The 21,307-nt window shown below is 47.2% G+C and overlaps 1 protein-coding gene across 1 annotated transcript in view; it reads left to right on the top strand.

Moving 5' to 3' along the window:
* Positions 1–3,151: 3,151 nt before the first annotated feature.
* Positions 3,152–21,307, top strand: part of plekhd1 (pleckstrin homology domain containing, family D (with coiled-coil domains) member 1) — a 101,963-nt gene continuing 83,807 nt past the window's right edge. The window contains exons 1-2 of the mRNA XM_041214170.1: positions 3,152–3,300; positions 8,284–8,377. Of these exons, the coding sequence (XP_041070104.1) occupies positions 3,152–3,300; positions 8,284–8,377 (243 nt within the window). The remainder of the gene's footprint in view (positions 3,301–8,283; positions 8,378–21,307) is intronic.

Genomic DNA, 21,307 nt, shown 5'->3' with positions numbered 1-21,307 from the left:
GTGTCCAGTGTTGGGACAGTGTAGATCCACAGTACAGAGGAGAATGACCACAGTGCATCCAGAATTGGGTCAGTGTAGATCCATTGTACAGGGAGAAAGACCACAGTGTGTCCAGTGTTGGGACAGTGTAGATCCACAGTACAGAGGAGAATGACCACAGTGCATCCAGAGTTGGGACAGTGTAGATCCATAGTACAAGGAGAATGACCACAGTGTGTCCAGTGTTGAGACAGTGTAGATCCATTGTACAGAGGAGAGTGACCACAATGTGTCCAGTGTTAGGGGACAGTGTCGGTACACAGTACAGAGAAGAATGACCACACTGTCTCCAGTGTTGGGACAGTGTTGACCCACAGTACAGAAGGGAGCCTTTTAGTCAGAAAAATTCATGGAATTTCATAATGATAGCTGGGCTAAATGGGTTATATTTTGGGTAAAGTTTGCATAGACTTAGCTTGTATTCCCTGGAGTGTACAAGATTAAGTGGTGATCTAATTGAGATGTTTAAGATGAACAAAGGATTTGATATGATAGATAAAGAGAAACAACTCTTTCCCCCATAAAGCTGTTAGGAAGCAGAGGGCAGTGGTGGTGTCAATTGAACATTTCAAAACTGAGATTGATAGAATTTAAAACAAAAACAGAATTACCTGGAAAAACTCAGCAGGTCTGGCAGCATCGGCGGAGAAGAAAAATGTTGACGTTTCGAGTCCTCATGACCCTTCAACAGAACTGAGTAAAAATAGGAGAGGGGTGAAATATAAGCTGGTTTGGGGGTGGTGGTGGTGGTGGGGGGATGGGGGGGGAGAAGTGTGGGGGGGTGGTGGTTGTAGGGACAAGCAAGCAGTGATAGGAGCAGATAATCAAAAGATGTCACAGACAAAAGAACAAAGAGGTGTTGAAGGTGGTGATATTATCTAAAAGAATGTGCTAATTAAGAATGGATGGCAGGACACACAAGGTACATCTCTAGTGGGGGTGGGGTGGAAAGACTAACAGGGCATACAAGATATAGATTTAAAAATAATGGAAATAGGTGTGAAAAGAAAAATCTATATAAATTATTGGAAAAAACAAAAGGAAGGGGGAAGAAACGGAAAGGGGGTGGGGAGTTCAAGATCTAAAGTTGTTGAATTCAGTATTCAGTCCAGAAGGCTGTAAAGTGCCTAGTCAGAAGATGAGGTGCTGTTCCTCCAGTTTGTGTTTGTTTCACTGGAACAATGCAGCAAGCCAAGGACAGATATGTGGGCAAGAGAGTAGGGTGGAGTGTTAAAATGGCAAGCCACAGGGAGGTTTGGGTCTTTCTTGCGGACAGACCACAGGTGTTCTGCAAAGTGGTTACCCAGTTTGCGTTTGGTCTCTCCAATGTAGAGGAGATCGCATTGGGAGCAACGAATGCAGTAGACTAAGTTGGGGGAAATGTGTTTGCATGCGGAGGTGCCTTAGGTGGGGGGTGAGGAGTAGGGGGTGATGGAGGAGTGGACCAGGGTGTCCCGGAGAGAACGATCCCTACAGAATGCTGCCAGGGGAGTGAAGGGAAGATGTGTTTGGTGGTGGCATCATGTTGGAGTTGGCGGAAATGGCAGAGGATGATCCTTTGAATGCGGAGGCTGGTGGGGTGATAAGTGAGGACAAGGGGGACCCTATCATGTTTCTGGGAGGGAGGAGAAGGCATGAGGGCGGATGTGCAGGAGATGGGCTGGACACGGTTGAGGGCCCTGTCAACGACCATGGGTGGAAAACCTCAGTTGGGAAGAAGGAGGACATGTCAGAGGAACTGTTTTTGAAGGTAGCATCATCAGTACAGATGCGACAGAGGCGAAGGAACTGAGGGAATGGGATGGAGTCCTTACAGGAAGCAGGGTGTGAGGAGCTGTAGTCGAGGTAGCCGTGGGAGTCGGTAGGCTTGTAATGGATATTGGTGGACAGTCTATCACCAGAAATTGAGACAGGGAGATCAAGGAAGGGAAGGGATGGACCATGTGAAAATGATGGAGGGGTGGAGATTGAAAGCAAAATTAATAAGTTTTTCCAGGTCTCGACGAGAGCATGAAGCAGCACCGAAGTAATCATCAATGTACCAGAGAAAGAGTTGTGGGAGGGGGCCGGAGTAGGACTGGAACGTGGAATGTTCCACATACCCCATAAAGAGACAGGCATAGCTGGGGCCCATGCGGGTACCCAAAGCCACACCTTTTATTTGGAGGAAGTGAGAGAGTTGAAGGAGAAATTGCTCAGTGTGAGAACGAGCTCAGTCAGACGGAGGAGAGTAGTGGTGGATGGGGATTGTTCGGGCCTCTGTCCGAGGAAGAAGCTAAGGGCCCTCAGACCATCCTGGTGGGGGATGGAGGTGTAGAGGGATTGGATGTCCATGGTGAAGAGCAGGCAGTTGGGGCCAGGGAACTGGAAATTGTTGATGTGATGTAAGGTGTCAGAGGAATCACAGATGTAGGTGGGAAGGGACTAGACAAGTGGAGAGAGAAGGGAGTCAAGATAACGAGAAATGAGTTCCGTTGGGCAGGAACAGGCTGACACGATCGGTCTGCCAGGACAGTCCTGTTTGTGGATTTTGGGTAGGAGGTAGAAGTGGGCCGTCTGAGGTTGGGCGACTATCAGGCTGGAAGCTGTGGGAGGAAGATCTCCAAAGGAGATGAGGTCAGTGACAGTCCTGGAAACAATGGCTTGATGTTCAGTGGTGGGGTCATGGTCCAGGGAGAGGTAGGAGGAAGTGTCTGTGAGTTGACGCTCAGCCTCCGTGAGGTAGAGGTCAGTGCGCCAGACAAACAACAGCACCCACAACAGATAGAATTTAGTTGAGTGTGGCTATTAGGGCTTGCACAGCCAGGGCAAATAGAATTAAGATCACCATATTATAATTAAATGGGGGAACGGGCTGGAGGGGCTGAATGGTCTCCTGTTCCGGTGACGATGCTATTCACCTGTTTCCATAAAAGCCGCTAGAGATTCAAAGCAAGAGGAAGTAGGGAGGGAATGGGTTGGAGTTGGGCTGGGTACAATCCTGCAGCTGAGCAATCCCAGGCGGGACTCTACCCATCCCTTCGCTTCATGTTCATAGGTTCAGTTCCTTCCTCCTCCTCCGGAGCTGCATTGCTTCTCCACATCTCTGGCCCCAGCCTCGCCCAGCCCGGCTATGTTCAGTTCCAAACCGCCGGCAATCCTGCCATCCTACTTCACCGAGTACACAGAGCCAGACAAGCTGGATATTAGCACCAAGGTACAACTGCACGGAGTCCTGTGGAAGAGACCCTTCGGGAGACAGTCTGCTAAATGGTCCAAAAGGTGACTTACTCTTTATTTTTTGGTGCTGTTAACCTCAGACGTTAACTCGCTAAGGCTTCCTGACTGCTGAGCCTTTCCAGCGTTTTGTTTATGGCTTTATCGTTGGATTTTAGTTTTATTTATTTGTGTCGGTTGTTTATCTTTTTGTTTGTCGTTTTTGTCTGCACCTTGCTTCTTTCAGTGCTCAAGCTGTTCCAGTGCGGTTGAAATCTGCCCAGATTTAAAATTAACATTCATTAGGGCAATAAATCTGTGCGATCCGGGCTGTTATTTCTCTGCTTGGCAGGTGAGTGTTTTCATAGCTCCGCCTTCAAAACAAATTATGGCCCAAAAAGTTCATCTTTGGGTAGGTTTTTCTTCGGGTAGAGTTAGTCAGAGCGAGCTCTTTTTTTCAGTGGCTGCATTGTTTTTATAATCAGCTCAGTCACTATCGGCGCCAAGCCGGTTTCTAAACAAGCGCCCTTTAAAAATCAAACACCGGGGATGTGGGGGCTGATCCTGCAGTAATTAGATCACATGTTGAAATGTGATAGTCTGGCACTGTTATTCGTTTTAATCGATGGTCCGACCAATGCCTGCAAAACTCTTTTTTAAATATAATGATTATGTTTCTACTACGCTTTCTAAAGAATAAGAGAGATATTTCTAATGGATTCTTATGACTGACACACGATCTATATCGAGCTGGAGGTAACCCCACTAGGTATAAATGACACCGAGTGAATTGTCTATTTTAACTTCCAGGGAGTTGAAGTCCAGCCATTCATTATTAGCAACATAGGTGGTTGCATTGCTATAAAATTCCTCTCCTGTTGGTTTAATTATTTTTTATGAGGGAAACTGCTTAATAATCTCGTTGCATTCTGGAAGTGGGATGATAAGTGACAAATAACAATCACACACACAAGTGCCAGGCAATGATCATCTTCAACAAGAGAGAATCTAAATAACTTCCCTTGACATTCAAAGCATTACCATCCCTGAATCTCCCACCATCAACATCCTAGGGGTTACCACTGACCAGCCACATAAATGCTGTGGCTACAGGAGCAGGTCAGAGGCTGGGAATTCTGTAGTGAGTGACTCGCCTCCTGACTCCCCAATGCCTGTTCACTAATGCCTGTTCACTATCTACAAGGCACAAGTCAGGAGTGTGATGAGTGCAGCTCAAACAGCACTAAAATAGTTCAACACCATCCAGGACAAAGCAGTTCGCTTCATCAATACCCCATCCATCACCTTAAACATTCACTTCCTCCAGCACCAACACACAGTAGCAGCAGTATATATCTATAAGGTGCGCTACAGTAACTCAGTAAGCCTCCTTTGGCAGTACCTTCCAAATACACAGCCTATACCACCTAGAAGGAAAAGGGTAGCAGACATATGGGAACATCACCACCTGCAGGGATCCCTCCAAGTCACATACCATCCTGACCTGGAGCTATATCGCTGTTCCTTCAGTCGTTGGATCAAAATCATGGGACTCACTTCCAAACAATGCTGTGGGTGTACTCACATGACAGGGACTGCCGCAGTTCAAGAAGGCAGGTCACCATCACCTTGTCGAGGATAATTGAGGATAGGTAATAAATGCTGAAGACTAGCAATTACCACACCAATAAATGAATAATAAAAAAAAAATCGCTGGTTATAGTGATCCTGGCTGCAGTGACGGTGCTTTGACATCCTTAGGATGGCAGACCCTAGCATGTCGGTGCAAAAGACAACCATCTTCAGCCAGAGTGGTGAGTGGATGATCCACCTCCGCCTTCTCCAGAGGTCCCCAGCATCACAGATGCCAGTTTTCAGCCAATTCGATTCACACCATGTGATATCAAGAAATGGTTGAAGGTACTAGATACTGAGTAATGAAGACTTGTGCTCCAGAATTAGCCCATCCCTGGCCAAGTTGTTGCAGTACACCTACAATGCTGGCATCTAGCCGGCAATGTGGAAAATTGCCCAGGTACGTCCTGTTCACAAAAAGCAGGACAAATCCAACCCACCTAATTACCGCCCCATCAGCGTACTCTCGACTATCAGCAAAGTGATGGAAAGTGTCGTCAACAGTACAAATGGCACTTGCTCACCAATGTCCTGCTCACCGATGTTCAGTTTGGGTTCCACCAAGGCCTTTCAACTCCAGACCTCATTATAGAATTAGGCTTAACATGGATAAAGGAGCTGAATTTCAGAGGTGAGGAGAGAGTGACTGCCTTTGACATCAAGACAGGATTTGACTGAGTGTGGCATCAAGGAACCCTAGCAAAATTAAAGTCAATAGAAATAGAGGCAAAACTCTGCATTGTTGAGAGTCATACCTAGCACATAGGAATGTAGTTCTGGTTGTTGGAGACCAATCATCTCAGCTCCAGGACATCGCTCCAGGACATCTCTCAGGGTAGTGTCCTAGGCCTAACCATCTTCAGCTGCTGCATCAAAGTCCTTCCCTCCATCATAAGATCAGAAGTGGGGATGATTGGTCAATGTTCAGTGCCATTCGCAACTCCTCAGATTCTGAAATGGTCTATGCCCGCATGGAGCAGCACCTGAATAACATTCGGGCTTGGGCTGATAAATGACAAGCAACTTTTGTGCCACAGAAGTGCCAGGCAAGGACCATCTCCAACAAGAAAAAATCTAACCATCTCCTCTTGACATTCAATGGCATTACCATTATTGAATCTCCTATGGTCAACATCCTGGGGTTACCATTGATCAGAAATTTAAGTAGGCCAGCCATATAAATACTGTGGCTACAAGGGCAGGTCAGAGGCTGGGAATTTTGTGGCGAGTAACTCGCCTCTTGATTCCGTAAAGCCTGTCCAACATCTACAAGGCACAAGTCGGGTGTGTGATGGAATACCCTCCACTTGCCTGGGTGAGTGCAGCTCCAACAACACTCAAGACGGCTGACACTATCCAGGACAAAGTGACCCGATTGATCAGCACCCCATCCAGCACTTTAAACATTCACCTACTCCACTATTGGCAGCAGTGTGTACTATATACAAGTTGCACTGCAGCAACTCACCAAGGTTCCTTTGACAGTACCTTCCAAACCCACGACTTCTACCACCTAAAAGGACAAGGGCAGCTGACGCATGGAAACACCATCACCTGAAGATTCGTCTCCAAGTCGCACATCATCCAGACTTGAAAATACCGAAGACCACAGCATATAAATTGACCCGGTGACCCCATTTTCTCAGCGCCAGAAACTTGTTTGTGCATATACTAGGCGTATAAGTCGAACACCACCATCCTTTTCAGCCATGTTATGCTATACTCTCATTAGTAGTCAGCCCCACAAATGGATGTTTCACTTACCATATAACTGTGTGCAAGGGATTAAGCAGGAGATATTGGCTATGTTGCAAAGATGTGTGGGAGTTTAAGACATGCCCACACACATCCCCCGCGTGGTGACGAAAAAGATGGCGACCACCTACAATCATGCCAGCGTATGCTTGGTATATAAGTTGACCCCCATTTTTGGAGGGATTTTTTGAGGCTTTGAAGGTTGACTTATATATTGGCATCTAGGGTATATTGATGTTCCTTCACTTTCACTGGGTCAAAATCCTGGAACTCCCTTCCTAACAGTACTGTGGATGTACCTACACCACATGGGCTGTAGCGGTTCAAAAAGGCAATTCACCACCATTTTCTCATGAGCAATTAAGGATGGTCAATAAATGCTGGTCTTGCTGGCATTGTTCACATCCTGTCAAAGATTTTTTTTTTTAAATCACTGGTTGTAGTTATCCCTAGCTACAGTGACAGAAAAGGAAAACTGTGCATATACTGGAAACCTGAAATAAAAACAGAAAATACTTAGCAGATTTGGCAGGCGCTGCGGGGAGAAAAACAGACTTAATGCTTCAGGTTGATGACCTTTCATCAGAACTCCAGATCAGAACTGTTTGTAGTGATTACTGATTGTTGTGATCATTGATCTGCAACGCTGATGAGGTATGAGCTCTTTAATGTTACATTAACAGAATGCTAGTTTAAGACTGAACAAATACAGCGCAAAAAGGTTGTAATATTGGTTTGGCTCAGTATCTAAATAATCATCTGTTTAAGGTGCCAGAAAGCACTTAGCAACACAGTTTAATAGTAGCATGTACAGTATTGGATCACTCAGTGATCAGTTTGTTATAGTAACCAATTAACTTTCTGGTCAAATCAGTTGTTATTGCTGGATTTCAAGATGTTTTAAATGGATTGATGCCCAAGAAAATAACTGTTCTGAGTGCTTTAATAGAATCCTAGGAACAAAGGGAGGCTATTCAGCCCCTCCAGCCTCTTCATCATTCAGTTAGATCATGGCTGATCTGCACCTTAACTCCATCAAGCTAACTCCATTTGATTAATTTTTGATAGGCAAGGGTGTTAACCTCAGTTTCGCAATTTTCAATTGATCCTAGCCTAGACAGCTTTCTGAATTAGAATGCCAGATTCCCATTACTCTTTGTGCAGAGATAAGCTTTCTGACATTGCTCCTGAGCTGTTTAGCTTTAATTTTAAGTTTATGCCCCCCCTTGTTCTGGATTCCCCCACCAGAGGAAATATCCTATTAAATCATTTAATCATCTAAAATACCTCAATTAGATCAACCTTTATGTTCAAAGGAATACAAGTCTACTCTGTAACCTATCCTCATAATTTAATACTTCGGACCCTGGTATGATTCTGGTGAATCTGCACTGTAGCCCCATCAAACTACTATATCTTTCCTGAAGTGTGGTGAAACTCTGTGTTGAGTTTTCTTATTGATACCAATGAGTTGAATCCTCATGTTATGTGTTTTTAATTGTATACCATCCAACACAGACAGAATTTCAGTTGAGATATCATCCAATTGAACACAATTGGGTATTGTTTTAAATGTCATTGGGAAGATATTAGTTTAGTTTGGTACTGTATGATATTGTCTGAGTGATCTGGCGCACTGAATCTTTTCCTCTTTTCCAGATTCTTCCTCATCAAGGACAGTTTTTTGCTCTATTATGCAGAAAATGAAAGAAAAAACTTTGAGAGCAACAGATACTTCAACATACACCCCAAGGTCAGTAACTGCTGCTCAGTGCAATGTATTCAGTGAGTAAAGGAAAATCTCCCAACAACAGTGTCCTCTGTGACTCTGGTTTCTTAGTCAGTCTCTTACTCAGAATATTGTGGTTCAACTCCCTCTCCAGACAGTTCAGCACACGTTAGATTGCAGTTCTAGAGAGAGTGCTACACTGTCGGAGGTGCCAGTATTTAGATGTGACATTGAACCAGCTCTCTCAAGTAGATGTACAAGATCCCAAGGTGTTATTTCAAAGAAGAGCAGGGGAGTTCTCCATGGTGTCTTAGCCAATATTTATCTCTGAACCAATATCACTAAAACAGATTATCTAGTTAATATTATGATGCTCCCGTCAGTCAGAGACAGTTTCTTCTTAATTGTGTCAATTAATGCTAGCAATAGATGCAACAGCAATTTGCATTTATAAAGCACCTTTAAGGCGGTAAAATGTCCCAAAATGCTTCACAGGAGCCATCAAACAAAACTCGACACTGAGCCACATAATGAGATAATAGAGCAGGTCAGGACAGGTGACCATTAGCTTGGTCAAAGAGACAGGTTTTAAGGAATAGCTTAAAGAAGGAGACTGAGGTGGGGAGGTTTAAGAAGGGAATTCCAGAGCTTAGGGCCAAGGCAACTGAAAGCATGGCCACCAATGGTTGAATGATTAAAATCAGGGTTTCTCAAGAGGCCAGAATTAGAGGAATGCAAATTTCTCAGAGGGTTGTGGGGCCGGATAGAGTACAGAAATAGGGAGGGACAAGGCCGTGGAGAGATTTGAAAACAAAGATCAGAATTTTAAAAATTGAGATGTTGCATAACCTGAAGCCAGTGTAGGTAGGTGAACACAGGTGGATGAACAGGACTTGGTGCGAGTTAGGATAGGGGCAGCAGAGTTTTGGAAAAGCTGAAATTTACTTTGAATGGAGTTGGGAGATCAGCCAGGAGAGCATTGGAAAAGGTAGGTGGAGGTGACAGGTGTCTAGTCCACCAGCTGCAGAGCTGGCAGGAGCCTCACATCACCTTTGTAGGTAACGCCCTCATATGAAGTGCCACTATGGACAGAGGCAGGCCTTCCTAGGGATCAAGGACACTGGGGGTAGAAGTCCCACCCACCAAGAGCTGACAACCAATCAGAGGCTGGCAGCTGTATTGAAATGGACAGAGTCTCTGGGTAGGCAGTGGGTGCTCCTTGTATCACACCCATCTGAGGCTGGATGGATCCCATGCCATCCTTGAGTGGGGGTGGTCGTGGGGTATCGGTCGCGGGGGAGGGGTGTCAGCAGCAAAGGTAGGGGATGGCTCTCAGTCTTTTGCCCCCATCCTTCCTGATGTTGGGTCCCTCGACTAGGCACTGAATGACTATGAATGAGGGAAACCCCCCCCCCCAACCCACCAACCAAGATCCTGCAAGCAGCCCTGCATGGTTTGCCTATAATGCTCCCCAGCAGGGTGAGCCCTCTGCCTGTCCCTGGGTTAATATTGGCAGCGGCATGATGAGGCACTTAAGTGTGCATTAATTGTCCACTTAAGGATCTCAATTGGTGATGAGGCAGGCAGGCTGTCCATGGGCTTTCCTGCCACAAACTCAATTGGGGTGGAGCCGGGAAGGTGATAGGGTACTCACCCACCTAATTAAATGACCCCTGCCACTAAATCCGCCACAGGGGAGGGAATTAAATTCTGCCCATCAACCTTAGAGATAACAAAAGCATGGATGGGCCACATCCTGTACAGTAAATGCAAAGATTTTGTAGTCTTTAGTTTTACTCGATGTATCTCACTCTATATTACCTCATGCTGTATTTTTATTTTTTAAAAATTAAACTGGTCCAGGGCCAAGGATTTCTCTGTTCAATATCTGTGTTTAAAAGTTTCCCAATTGGCTATTTCTAGTAAAGTTGTAAATGGATTTCGAGAGAACCTGCTCATGATTTTACAGAGAATTCCTGTTCATTACAGAGGGAGCCCTTGCCAACCATTGCTACACATAAGAAGGACTTGTAATTCTACAGCACCCTTCAGGACATCCCAAAGTACTTTATAGCCAATGAAGTTTTTTTGAAATTAGTCACTGTTGTAAAGTAGGAAATGCAGCAGCTAATTTGTGCACTGCAAGGCCCCATGAAGAGCAATGAGATAATGACCAGATAAGCTGTTTTAATGATGTTGGTTGAAGGATAAGTATTGGCGAGGACACCAGGGAGAACTCCCTAGCTCTTCTTTGAAATGGGATCTTTTACATCTACCTGCAAGGGAACATGGGGGCTTCAGTTTAATGTCTCATCCAAAAGACAGAAATTCTGACAGGGCAGAATTCCCTCAGTACTGCACTAGAAGTATCAGTCTGGATTATGTGCTGAGGTCTCTGGAGTGGAACTTGAACCCACTGGTGAGTGATAGAAGGAGAGGGTCGCGGGGTGGATGTCATGGGGAGAGGGGGTCTTCTGATTGAGATGCAAGAATGCTACCCATTCAGCCATGGCTGATATCTTAAAACCAACCAGTAGAATCTTAGTTTTCTTTCCTCCCGTCCTGAAGGCTAAAGCTCCTGCTGGGAGACAGTTCCATGTGTTCTTTCAGCTTTCCACCATGTTCCCCAAGTGGCTAGAATCCATTTAAGTGCATCTCAAAGTTGTCCACAAGCTAGTTGACCATTTTAAAAGCTAGATTCTGGCTGCATTTTACTCCAGTGTAGCTCATAGCTCTATTAAATGATCGGGTGATTTGTATTCTAATGGATATAGAATACAAAACATGAAGCCTCAAGAAGTTCTCCTTTTTACTAATGGAAAGCAAGTGCTGAAATGTGAAAATGGGACTGGGACTGGACCTGGAATCTGGGACATTGGCTGGGACTTCCTTTTGTTCATGGGATGTGATCATTAATGCCTATCCTCAAATGCCCTTCAGAAGGTGGTGTTGAGCCCGTCCTTGAACTGCTGCAATCAATGTGATGTAGGTACACCCACAGTGCCATTAAGGACTGAGGTCTGGGACCTTTCTGAGCTTTGATTTGATTAATTGGTTGAGATTGCTTAGCTCTGTCTATCACTTGCTGCTTCCGCTGTTTAGCATGCACATAGTCCTGTGTTGTAGCTTCACCAGGTTGGCACCTCATTTTTACCTATGCCTGATGCTGCTCCTGGCATGCCCTCCTGCACTCTTCATTGAACCAATGTTGAGCCCTTAGCTTGATGGTAATGGTAGAGTAAGGGTTATGCCAGGCCATGAGGTTACAAATCGTAGTTGAATACAATCCTGCTGTTGCTGATGGCCCACGGCACCTTATGGGTGCCCAGCTTTGAGCTGATAGGAACATAGGTCTTAGCAGCAGGCTCCAGCATTTAATAAGATCATGGCTGAACTGGTGCTCTCAACTCCACTTTCCTCCCAAAACCCTTGATTCCCCTGACATACAAAAATCTATCTAACTCTGTCTTAAAAATATTCAATGACCCAGCCTCCCTGCTTTCTGGGGAAGAGAATTCCATACATTAATGACCCTCTGAGAGAAAAGAATTCTTTTCACCTCCGCCTTAAAAGGGGGACCTTTTAAATTGAGTGCTAGATCTGTTCTTGGTCTATCTCATTTAGCATGGCAGTGCCACACAACACAGATCCTCAGTTTGAAGATGGGACCTCGTCTCCATAATACTACCATGGACAGATGCATCTGCGACAGGTAGATTGGTGAGGATGAGGTCAAGTAGGTTTCTCTGTCTTGTTGGTTCCCTCACTACTCGCTGCAGGCCCAGTCTGATAGATATGTCCTTTAGGATTTGGCCAGCTCAGTCAGTAGTGGTGCTAAGAAGCCACTCTTGGTGATGGGCAGAGTACATTCTATGACTCTGTCACCTTTAGTGCTTCGTCCAAGTGGTGTTCAACATGGAGTACTGATTCATCAGCTGAGGGTGGGTGGTAGGTGGTAATCAGCAGGAGGTTTCCTTGCCCATGTCTGATCTGATACTATGAAAGTTCATGGGGTCCAGAATGAATGTTAAGGACTCCGAGGGCATATCCCTCACAACTTTATACCACTGTGCTGCCACCTCTGGTGGATGTTTCCTGAAGGTGGGACAGGACATACCTCGGAATGATGATGGAGGAACTTGGCACGTTGTAAGTTATGACTCAGTGTGTATGACTACATAAGGCTGTTGCCTGTGGATAGCTCTCCAAATTTTAGCACAAGCCCCTAGATGTTAGTAAGGAGGAACTTGCAGGGTCGACAAGGCTGGGTGTGCCGTTCTTATTTGTGATGCCTAAATTGATACTGGGTGATCTGTCCAGTTTTATTCTTTTTCAACTTTTCTATAGATTGGGACTGGGAGTGGGACAGAACTAGGCGTGAGCTTTGACAGCTTCTATAGCAGATCATGAAATTTCTTATTTAATTCAGGGCTTTCTGAGGTAGATTCTCAACTTGCTGCCTAGAGAAAAAGTGGAGTTTACAGATCAACCACCCATGAAGAAACTGCCCAGTGATCATATCAGCTGAATCTCCCCTTGTAACCCATTATTCCAGGTTTTGTTGCAGAGCCACAGGTTGGCAACATTCAGACTCACTGCAGTCTTCGAGTAGTGCTCTCAAGGATCTGTTGAGTGGTCAGCCCTCAGTCTGCAGCGAATCCTTGGGCATTGCCCTGCCAGAGCCAGTGGATGAGTCACATTCTCCCAATACCTGCTGACAAAAGGAGCTCCTGCAGAGTCCTGAGATCGGGCCACTAACCACTGACTGATGACAAGGTGGTAGGACAAGTTGAGGAGCCTGTTGAAAAAGCATATGGGCTCCTTGGCTTGATTAATAGAGACAAAGTACAAGACCAAAACATTAACCTGAACCTTCATAAAATACTGGTTTGCTTTCAGCTGGAGTATTGTGTCCAGTTCTGCGCACCACACTTTAGGGAGGATGTGAAGGCCTTGGAGAGGGTGCAGGGATTTAGTAAAATGGTACCAGGGACGAGGAATTTCAGATTGGAGAAGCTGGAACAAAAATAAAAATAGCTGGAAAAACTCAGCAGGTCTGACAGCATCTGCGGAGAGGAATACAGTTAACGTTTCGAATCCATATGACTCTTCATCAGAATAGCAGGAGCTGGAGTTGTTTTCCTTTAGAACAGAGAAAGTTAGGAGGAGATTTAATAGGAGTTTTCAGAGGGGTCTGACAGAGTAAATGAGAAACTATTTGCACTGGCAGCAAGTTTTTATGATCTGGAATGCACTGCCTGAAAGGGGATGGAAGCTGATTCAATAATAATTTTCAAAAGAGAACTGGATAAATACTTTCAAATATATGAACAGTGAAGTGTTCATTTCCATCCAGTGTGCCCCACACAATGATATCTTATATATCACACAATGTGTACACTCCCCAGCCCAGCTGAAACCAGGAATCTCCTGGAAAGGCAGAAATACAGGTAAAAACCCAGGGCAATTTGATGGCTGTGTATGGGATGTGGAGGGTTTGGAACCTGGAAAGTCCTCTCTGACCTGTCACAGGCAATCGAACGACGACCAGGAGATCTCTCTGGTCTTGATGATTCCTTGCAATAACTATCTTTTGCAAGAGGTGATCTCTATATGGCCTTATATAGGGCCAGCTCTTACTTAAAGGAATTCAGCAAATCAGCTTCCACCGCACAAGCCCACAGTCTGTTCCAGGGGTTCATTATTTGCTGGGAAAAGAATCACCCCCTGATGTAATCTCTATCAGGCTTTATTTAAATTAATATTGTGATCCATCATCCCCCCTAATTGTTTAATTCAACCAACTGAACTCGAACACAATCAACATTTTATCACCATTCATCATCTTATAACTCAAATCATCCCTAAGCCTATATTTGCCTAAAGTACAGATCCCAGCTATTTTACCCTATTTTGGTTTGCAGAGCTCTGGGAAAGAGGAGTGGAGTGGAAATAATTGCATAGTTCTTTCAAAGATTCAGCACAGACGTGATGGGCTGGATGGCCTTTTTTGTTCTGTAAGATTCTAAGACTGGTAATGGGCATTTCACTAAGCATCCTGTTGCCATGTTGTTCCCCCTTGCACAAAAGCCAGGAGCTCAACTGGTTGTTGGGAGCAAAGCAATTTAAGTAGGTGACATTGCATTTGGTGCAGGTAGTCTATCTGGGACAGGACAAATCCTTCAGCAAACCTTGGCTAACATTGTCAATAGAAGGTAAATTAGCCTGTACTCTAAAACCAAGACATAAACTATCAATACCACATTGGCATCAATTGGCATCAAATACTTGTAAGTCGCCAGTAATGGAGGCTCTGTCTCTCTGTCATTCTTCAAGAGTCAACCTTGAAATGTTTCCAGCAGGCAGCCTCATGTGACATGTCCTACAAAATGCACCAATTTTTCAGTTATTAGTTGTGACTAAAAATACAGCACTGACCCAAAATACCAATCCCCCAGGCCATGTGCAATATTAAGTGTTGTACTTTAAGCAGCCTTATCATCCCTGGGAGTCTGACTAATTGACCTGTGTTTTTTATCTGTTTGGTCACCTCTCTCAGGAGATTACATTTCCCTGGGTAAGGTGGATAGTGTCTGTATACCTGATGTAAAAGAAAGTGTTACTTGCATTTATGTAGCACCTTTCACAATCTCAAGATGTCCCGAAGTGCTTTGCAGCCAATGAAGTACTTCTGAATTGTCGTCACTGTTGTAATGCATGACATACAGCAGCCAATCAATGCACAACAATATCCTACAAACTGCAATACGATGATAACCATAGAATCCGTTTTCAGGTCTTGGATGCGGTTTCTTTTTTAATTACGGCACAAACAGGTTACATGAAAAGTTCTGCAAGGACCACCGGACATTTCAAAGCACTTTACAGACAATGGTCAGAATTCTCCGGTCCCATTGGCATCAGGCGTCACGGCGGGCAGGTGGGGGGCGGGCGGATGGGGGTGGGGGCACAAATAGCGAGAAGGCCAAAAATCGGTTTCATGCTGGTTTGAAAGCACGGCAAAATCACCCAATGATGTCCACCATGGCGGAACGCCAATCCCGCTGGACGCTGATGTGAACCCACTTTGCATCCCGCTAATGGGATGCAAAGTAAGGCCTGATTGGAATCATCCCCCCCATGCCAGATTTATCATTATGCTGGCAGGAAAACACGCCAGCCCAGAACACGTCTGGACAAGCGTGACGTGCAGAAGTCGGGATTTACCGTTAGGGCCTTGCTCAGATTGCGACATCCGAGGAGCAGAAGATGCTGGAGCCCAACAGTTACCGGATCATGGAGGAAAATGTGCATCACATGCTGGGTGGATTCTCATGGTCATGGCTTCACCATGAAACAGCTCACGGAAGGTTGATGTGCAAATCTGGTATGATTCTGCCCAAAGTGTAGTAGCGGGCGGGAAAAAAGTCATTTTACCTGCTGGCCACAATGACGGGTTTTTGTGCTATATCATCCCATTCCTGCCTCATTAATCATGCAGCCACAGGAAACATGCTATCTCGCTGGTGGGTGGCCTTCAATTTTCCCACCACACCGTTACCTCACCACTTCCTCACACAGCGAGCCATATTTAAACTGCAATCACGCGCACACTTATCAATGCTTGCAGCCCAGAACTTCTCTGGTGAAGACATGGCCCCAAAAGCCAAGAAGAGTGCAGCTCCTCATTCAATGACGCATCCCTGGGTGCCTTCTGGACACCATGGAGGCCGCCACAATGTCCTCTACCCTGCTCTGGCTGCAGGATGCCCATCAGCGTCACCATTCCAGCTTGGTAGGCAGTGGCAGAGGTGATCGGTGCCAACGCCGCATGAGAGGTTGACCATCCATAGCAGAAAACGGATGAATGATCTTATCTGTGCTGCCAGGATAAGGCAATCATCTTGTCACTCTAAACTCACACATTCTCACTGGCATCTCACTCACTGCCAGTTTAAGGGACATCACCACTCACTCTCTCACACAAACCCTCACATCGCCATCTGGCCTCATCTCCTCTGGAGACTGCCTCCTCATCCCTCAACTTCTTGAGGCCACTTGCATAGATCAATATGTGCCCCCACACACGCCACACCCTGGCATACCCCCAGTACAGCCCTCGCCCTGCAGCCTCTTCACTTGCCGGAGGACACTTTCCACCTTCCCCAAGCAAACCCTAGCCCTGACGCCACCCCCAACTTATGACTAGTCTGGTAGGAGACCTGCCCGTGAGCCGCCCCAAAAGTGATGTGATGCTACATGCCAAGCCTGGTGCTGATGACCGTGGGTGCTGCCCGAAGCAAGGTAGGCAAACAAACCTCGAAGTCTCGAGCGAAGAGCTGCTTGCCAGGTGCATGTCACATATGAACAGTTGTGAAACACAACGGCATGCAATCACACTGACATGTCTGGATGATCCAGCATGAGGGGTGATTCCAGTGAACAAGGCTTATAATGAGATGCTAAAGTATTTAAATTAGGTTCCCTATATACAGCAGAGTGAAATGCAGCCTGCCGTTGACAGGTGGAGCAGACGATCACAAACTGCTTTTACGATGGCATGAAACCGATATTTGGCCTTGCTGTATAGTCCCACACCGTCCACCTGGAAAATTCCAGCTGATGTCTCAGGTCTGTTTCGGAGCATCACCATCTTGGCCATGGGGTGCAACAGATGATTGGGGAGGGATGGGGGAGGAAGGTCCAGCTGTGAGTGGGAGAGGAAGGTCTAGGTTTGACTGGGAGAGCAAGGTGTACTGGGGGGTTGAGGTTAGGAGGGGGGAGGAGGGAGTATGGGGGAGGAAGGTGTAAGGGAAGGAATTTGGAGGGGAGAAGGATTTCATGGGGAGGAAGGAGTTCGGGGGGAGTTTGGAGGGTGGAGGAGGGAGTAAGGGTGGAGGAGGGATAAGTGGGGTATGTCCAGGTGAACATGCAAGGGAAGGATCTGTGGAGTCAATGACGGCCTCCTGGAGAGCAAACTGACGGTGGGTGCGGTAGGAGGGAATGGTGAGTATGAGAGGGGGCAGAGTGAGCTGGAAGGGTGAGGGTGTGACGGTAGCAGTACAAGGGACCTGGGGGTGGAAGGCTGAGGTCAGGGAAGTCATTGTGGATGGGGATAGGATCCTCAGGAAGGTAGGGAAGGTAGATGTTTGCCTGGACATCCTAGAAAGACAAGGGTTCGGGTTGGTAAGTGACGGTGGGAGGTGAAAAGTGATGCCGGGGGGTCAACAATGATGCATGGGTAACTGAGGGAGGGGAAAGGTCGGGGAAGCTGAGCAGAAACGTGACGACTGCCAGTTTTCTCAAATCAAAAGTGAGCGGAGCCTTGTGTTAGACGTGCACAGATGCTGCATGGGAGTGTGATCAGTGGGTGGGCGGAGATGCAGGTCAGCTCTGATGGATAACTGAAAGCAAACCCCAGCAGGTACCATTGAAAATGCTCAGGATGTTGAGATGAGCGTGATGGAGGAAGGCTCCCTGTGTGTGTGGGAGAGTGGTTGCACGAGGCTCCGAAAGGCCCTGTCATACACACACTTCTCTCTCTAGAATCACACATGGTCCGGCTGCGCGCAGCTGAACTGCTAGTCAGTGGGGAGGGTGCAGGGGGAGGACTCGTGATGCCTATCAATGAAGCTGAAAGACACCATTACACGTTACTCAGTGAAAGTGATTATATTTTCAGATTATAAAGTGACAAATGTGTCCACTCGTGCAACTACTTGTGATCAGACATTCTTAACTTTTTCAGGACAACCACTTCTTCCAGGTGCTGCCCTGGCATCTGCAGGAGGGGTGCAGACAGCCTGTGCAATGGTTGGCCCTGTTGCCTCTGATGACTTTGGCATGCATCCTCTGGAGAGCCGAGGCCTTGAGGGCCCCAGCTTGCTTTGGCTGCCCTCTTGTGGGCCAGCTGCTCCCTCTGCAGTGACAGAGCATGAGGTTCAGGGGGTCACAGGCAAAGAGAACTTGGAGGGAGCAGACAGCCTCTGAGATTCCTGAGTGGATGACCCAGGGGTGTCCAGCTACTGCTCCTCTTCCCTTTGGGTGCCTGAGGGCCCCAGCCTGACTCCTTGAGGAGAAGGAGCACCTGGAGGGATGTCGAGGTGCCTCGTTTCCCTCTTGCGATGCCATTGCAGGAACTCTCCCATGGTACTGCAATGGAGTGCAGGTGTGCGTGCATCCCCGCGTTCTTCTAGACCAGGGCCTCCATGGCGTCTGGCATCCTTCCCATGGAGGCCTCCATGCACGCACATGTGGGCACCACTTCAGCAGAGAGCACTTGTCCGATTGCGTATCACTCCTGAGGGTTTGCAACAGCTCTGTGTGATGATCGCCTGCATTCTGCTGATTCTCCACAATGAGCTGGAAGGCCAAATTCAAAGGCTCGTCATCTGACTTGGACCTCACAGCTGCCTCTTCCCCAGCAGTCCACTGAGTGCTGGGGAGCTCAGCTGAACCTGCCTCCTGCTGGGGACACATGTCCGTGCGGTAACCACCAGATTGTGAACCCGAGCCTGCTCTAGATCTAGGTCCTACCAAGGTCCATGCCTCTGCGCTGGTGGAGGGTAAGCGCTGTGACAGGTCTTCCAGGCTGCTTATTTCTGGCTCTTCAATGGAGGAGGTATCCCTTTGTCTGGAGATGAGGACCTGGATGGAGCTGAGGGACTGGTTGGCTGAGGGTGTTGGTCGCTTGGCAGAGCTCCCTGTGGACCAAAATAACTATAATTAGTGCATGTCAGCAGAATCAAAAGCAGGAGAGAGCACTCACAGTTGGGCCGAGAGAGGGATGATGTGGAGCAGGATCCTCCACTTGGGAGTTCATGCCAACCTCAATGTAACTGCAGGCACAGTCCGCATCTCCACCAGTCAGTGCGAGAGCATGCTCCTCAAGGTGAGTGAGGGGCCTAATGTGGGCCACTCCACCCCAGTCTAGGACCTCTCCCTGCTGTTGTGAGCCAGCTTCTCCAGCATGGGAACAGATGGAGAGAGCATGAACAGGACACATGGCACTGCGTGGAATGTTTGTGTGGTGAGCGGAGCCGTGGATGGGTTGAGGACGTGAGCTCGAGAGGACATGAGCCTGATGGAGATGTGAGGGTGTTTGTGAGAGTTAGGGGTCTTGTCCTTTTGAGGTGTGAGATCCTTGTGGATGTGTGATGGGTTTGTGAGTGTGAGTTGAGAATGATGAGGTGGTTGACTTACCCTGGCAGAATGGATGACAGCATTCATCCTCTTCCTGCACTGGATGGCTGACCTCCTCTATGCTCCAGTGACGCTGACCACTGCTGCCTCTGCCTCCCAGGCCAGATTGGTCACTCTGGTGGACCTCCTGTAGCCAGAGCGGGAGTAGAGGACATGGTAGTGACCTTCCACTGCATCCAGCAGGTGCCGCAGAGAGGTGTCAGTAATTTGGGGGTTGCTGTCTTCTTTGCTTTTGGGGCTGTCACCTGGAGCAGTCCTGCTCTGAAGACCATGAAGTAGGCATGCGCTCAGGTGCGCTTTAAATATGACGCCCAGAGTGAGGAAGCACTGAAGTCACGGCGTGGCAGGCAAATCTGGGCCCGCCCACCAGCGATCTGGTTTGTTCCTCGTGACTGCATAATTAAAGAGGTGGCCGTGCCGGTAACGGGACAATATGGCATGAAAAGCTGCCATTGCAGCCAGCAGGTGAAACGTCCGTTTTGCCGCCCACTACTGCACTTTGTGCAAGTCTGGGACAATTCCGCCAAATGTTGTATTTTTTTCTTTTGAAATTTAGTCACCATTGTAATGTAGTAAACAGGGTAGCCAATTAATGCACAGCAAACATCCACCGACAGCAATGTCATAAATGACCAGATCATATGCTTTTAGTGATATTGCTTTAGGGATAAGTATTGGGCAGGGTACCTGGGAGCACTCCCCTGCTCTTCTCTGAATAGTGCCATGGGATCTTATACTTCCAACAGAGAGGGCTGTTGAGTCCTTGGCTAATGTCTCGTCTCATCCGAGAAACGGTACCTCTGACAGTGCAGCACTCCTGCGGTACTGCACTTGAGTACCAGCCTAGATTATGAGGTCAAGTCAATAGAGTGGGACATTATGACTGTGTGGGAAGACTGATCTTGACATTTTCATCCAGTGGTCATTTACCCGACTCGGTGTTTTACCATGCATATACACAGAGGAGCATTGTTGCATTGGACACTTGGGGCAGTATTTAATGGAGGCAATGGGGCTCTCGCCCACTGGCTGCAGAGCCAGTAAGTGCCTTGTATCGGCACTTTTTGGGAAGGCCCACTGAATTAAGTGCCAACCAGGCACTTAACTGGAGAGTGGTGGGCCGTCTTTGGGACCAAGGACCCTATGGGCAGAAGTCCCAACTACCAAAAGCTGCCAACAAATCAGAGGCTGACAGCTCTTCTTTGCTCAGTAGCACCATCTGGAAGGCAGTGGCTGCTGCCTGTATTACACCCATCCGAGGCCCAGGATTGCTAGGATGGCATAGGTGAGTGATGGTCAAAGAGGGAATTGTAGGGTTGCAGAAGAAAAGAGGTAGTGGGATCAGCAGCAAGGGCAGGAGGGTGGCTGATGCTGAATCCTTCGATCAGGCACAGAAAGTTTGCTTTTCAGGCTTTTGCATGGTGAGTCCCTTGCCCACCAGTGGGTAAATAGCAGCAGCAGCGAGATGAGGCCCTTAAGTAAGTATTAATTGCCCACTTAAGGGCCTCAGTTGGCTGCAGGGCAGAAAAACTTTCCTAGAGCCTTCCCGCCACAGACTTAGTCAGGGTAGTGGCAGGAAAGTGGCAGAGTTCTCACCCACTAACCGCCTGCCTAATTAAATGCCCCTCAGACCAAACTCACTGTGGGGAAGGGCATTAAATTCCACCCTTAGATTCTATGTGTGGAAGACGGGAGGGGATACTTCATCCCATCAGTCTGGGTTGCAATTAAATCAAAGCCACAGAACTGAAT

This window comes from Carcharodon carcharias, chromosome 20, assembly GCF_017639515.1.
Source record: "Carcharodon carcharias isolate sCarCar2 chromosome 20, sCarCar2.pri, whole genome shotgun sequence".
Taxonomy (NCBI): domain Eukaryota; kingdom Metazoa; phylum Chordata; class Chondrichthyes; order Lamniformes; family Lamnidae; genus Carcharodon; species Carcharodon carcharias.
The sequence above is the reverse complement of the archived record's forward strand: the minus strand, read 5'-3'. Positions and strand labels throughout refer to the sequence as shown.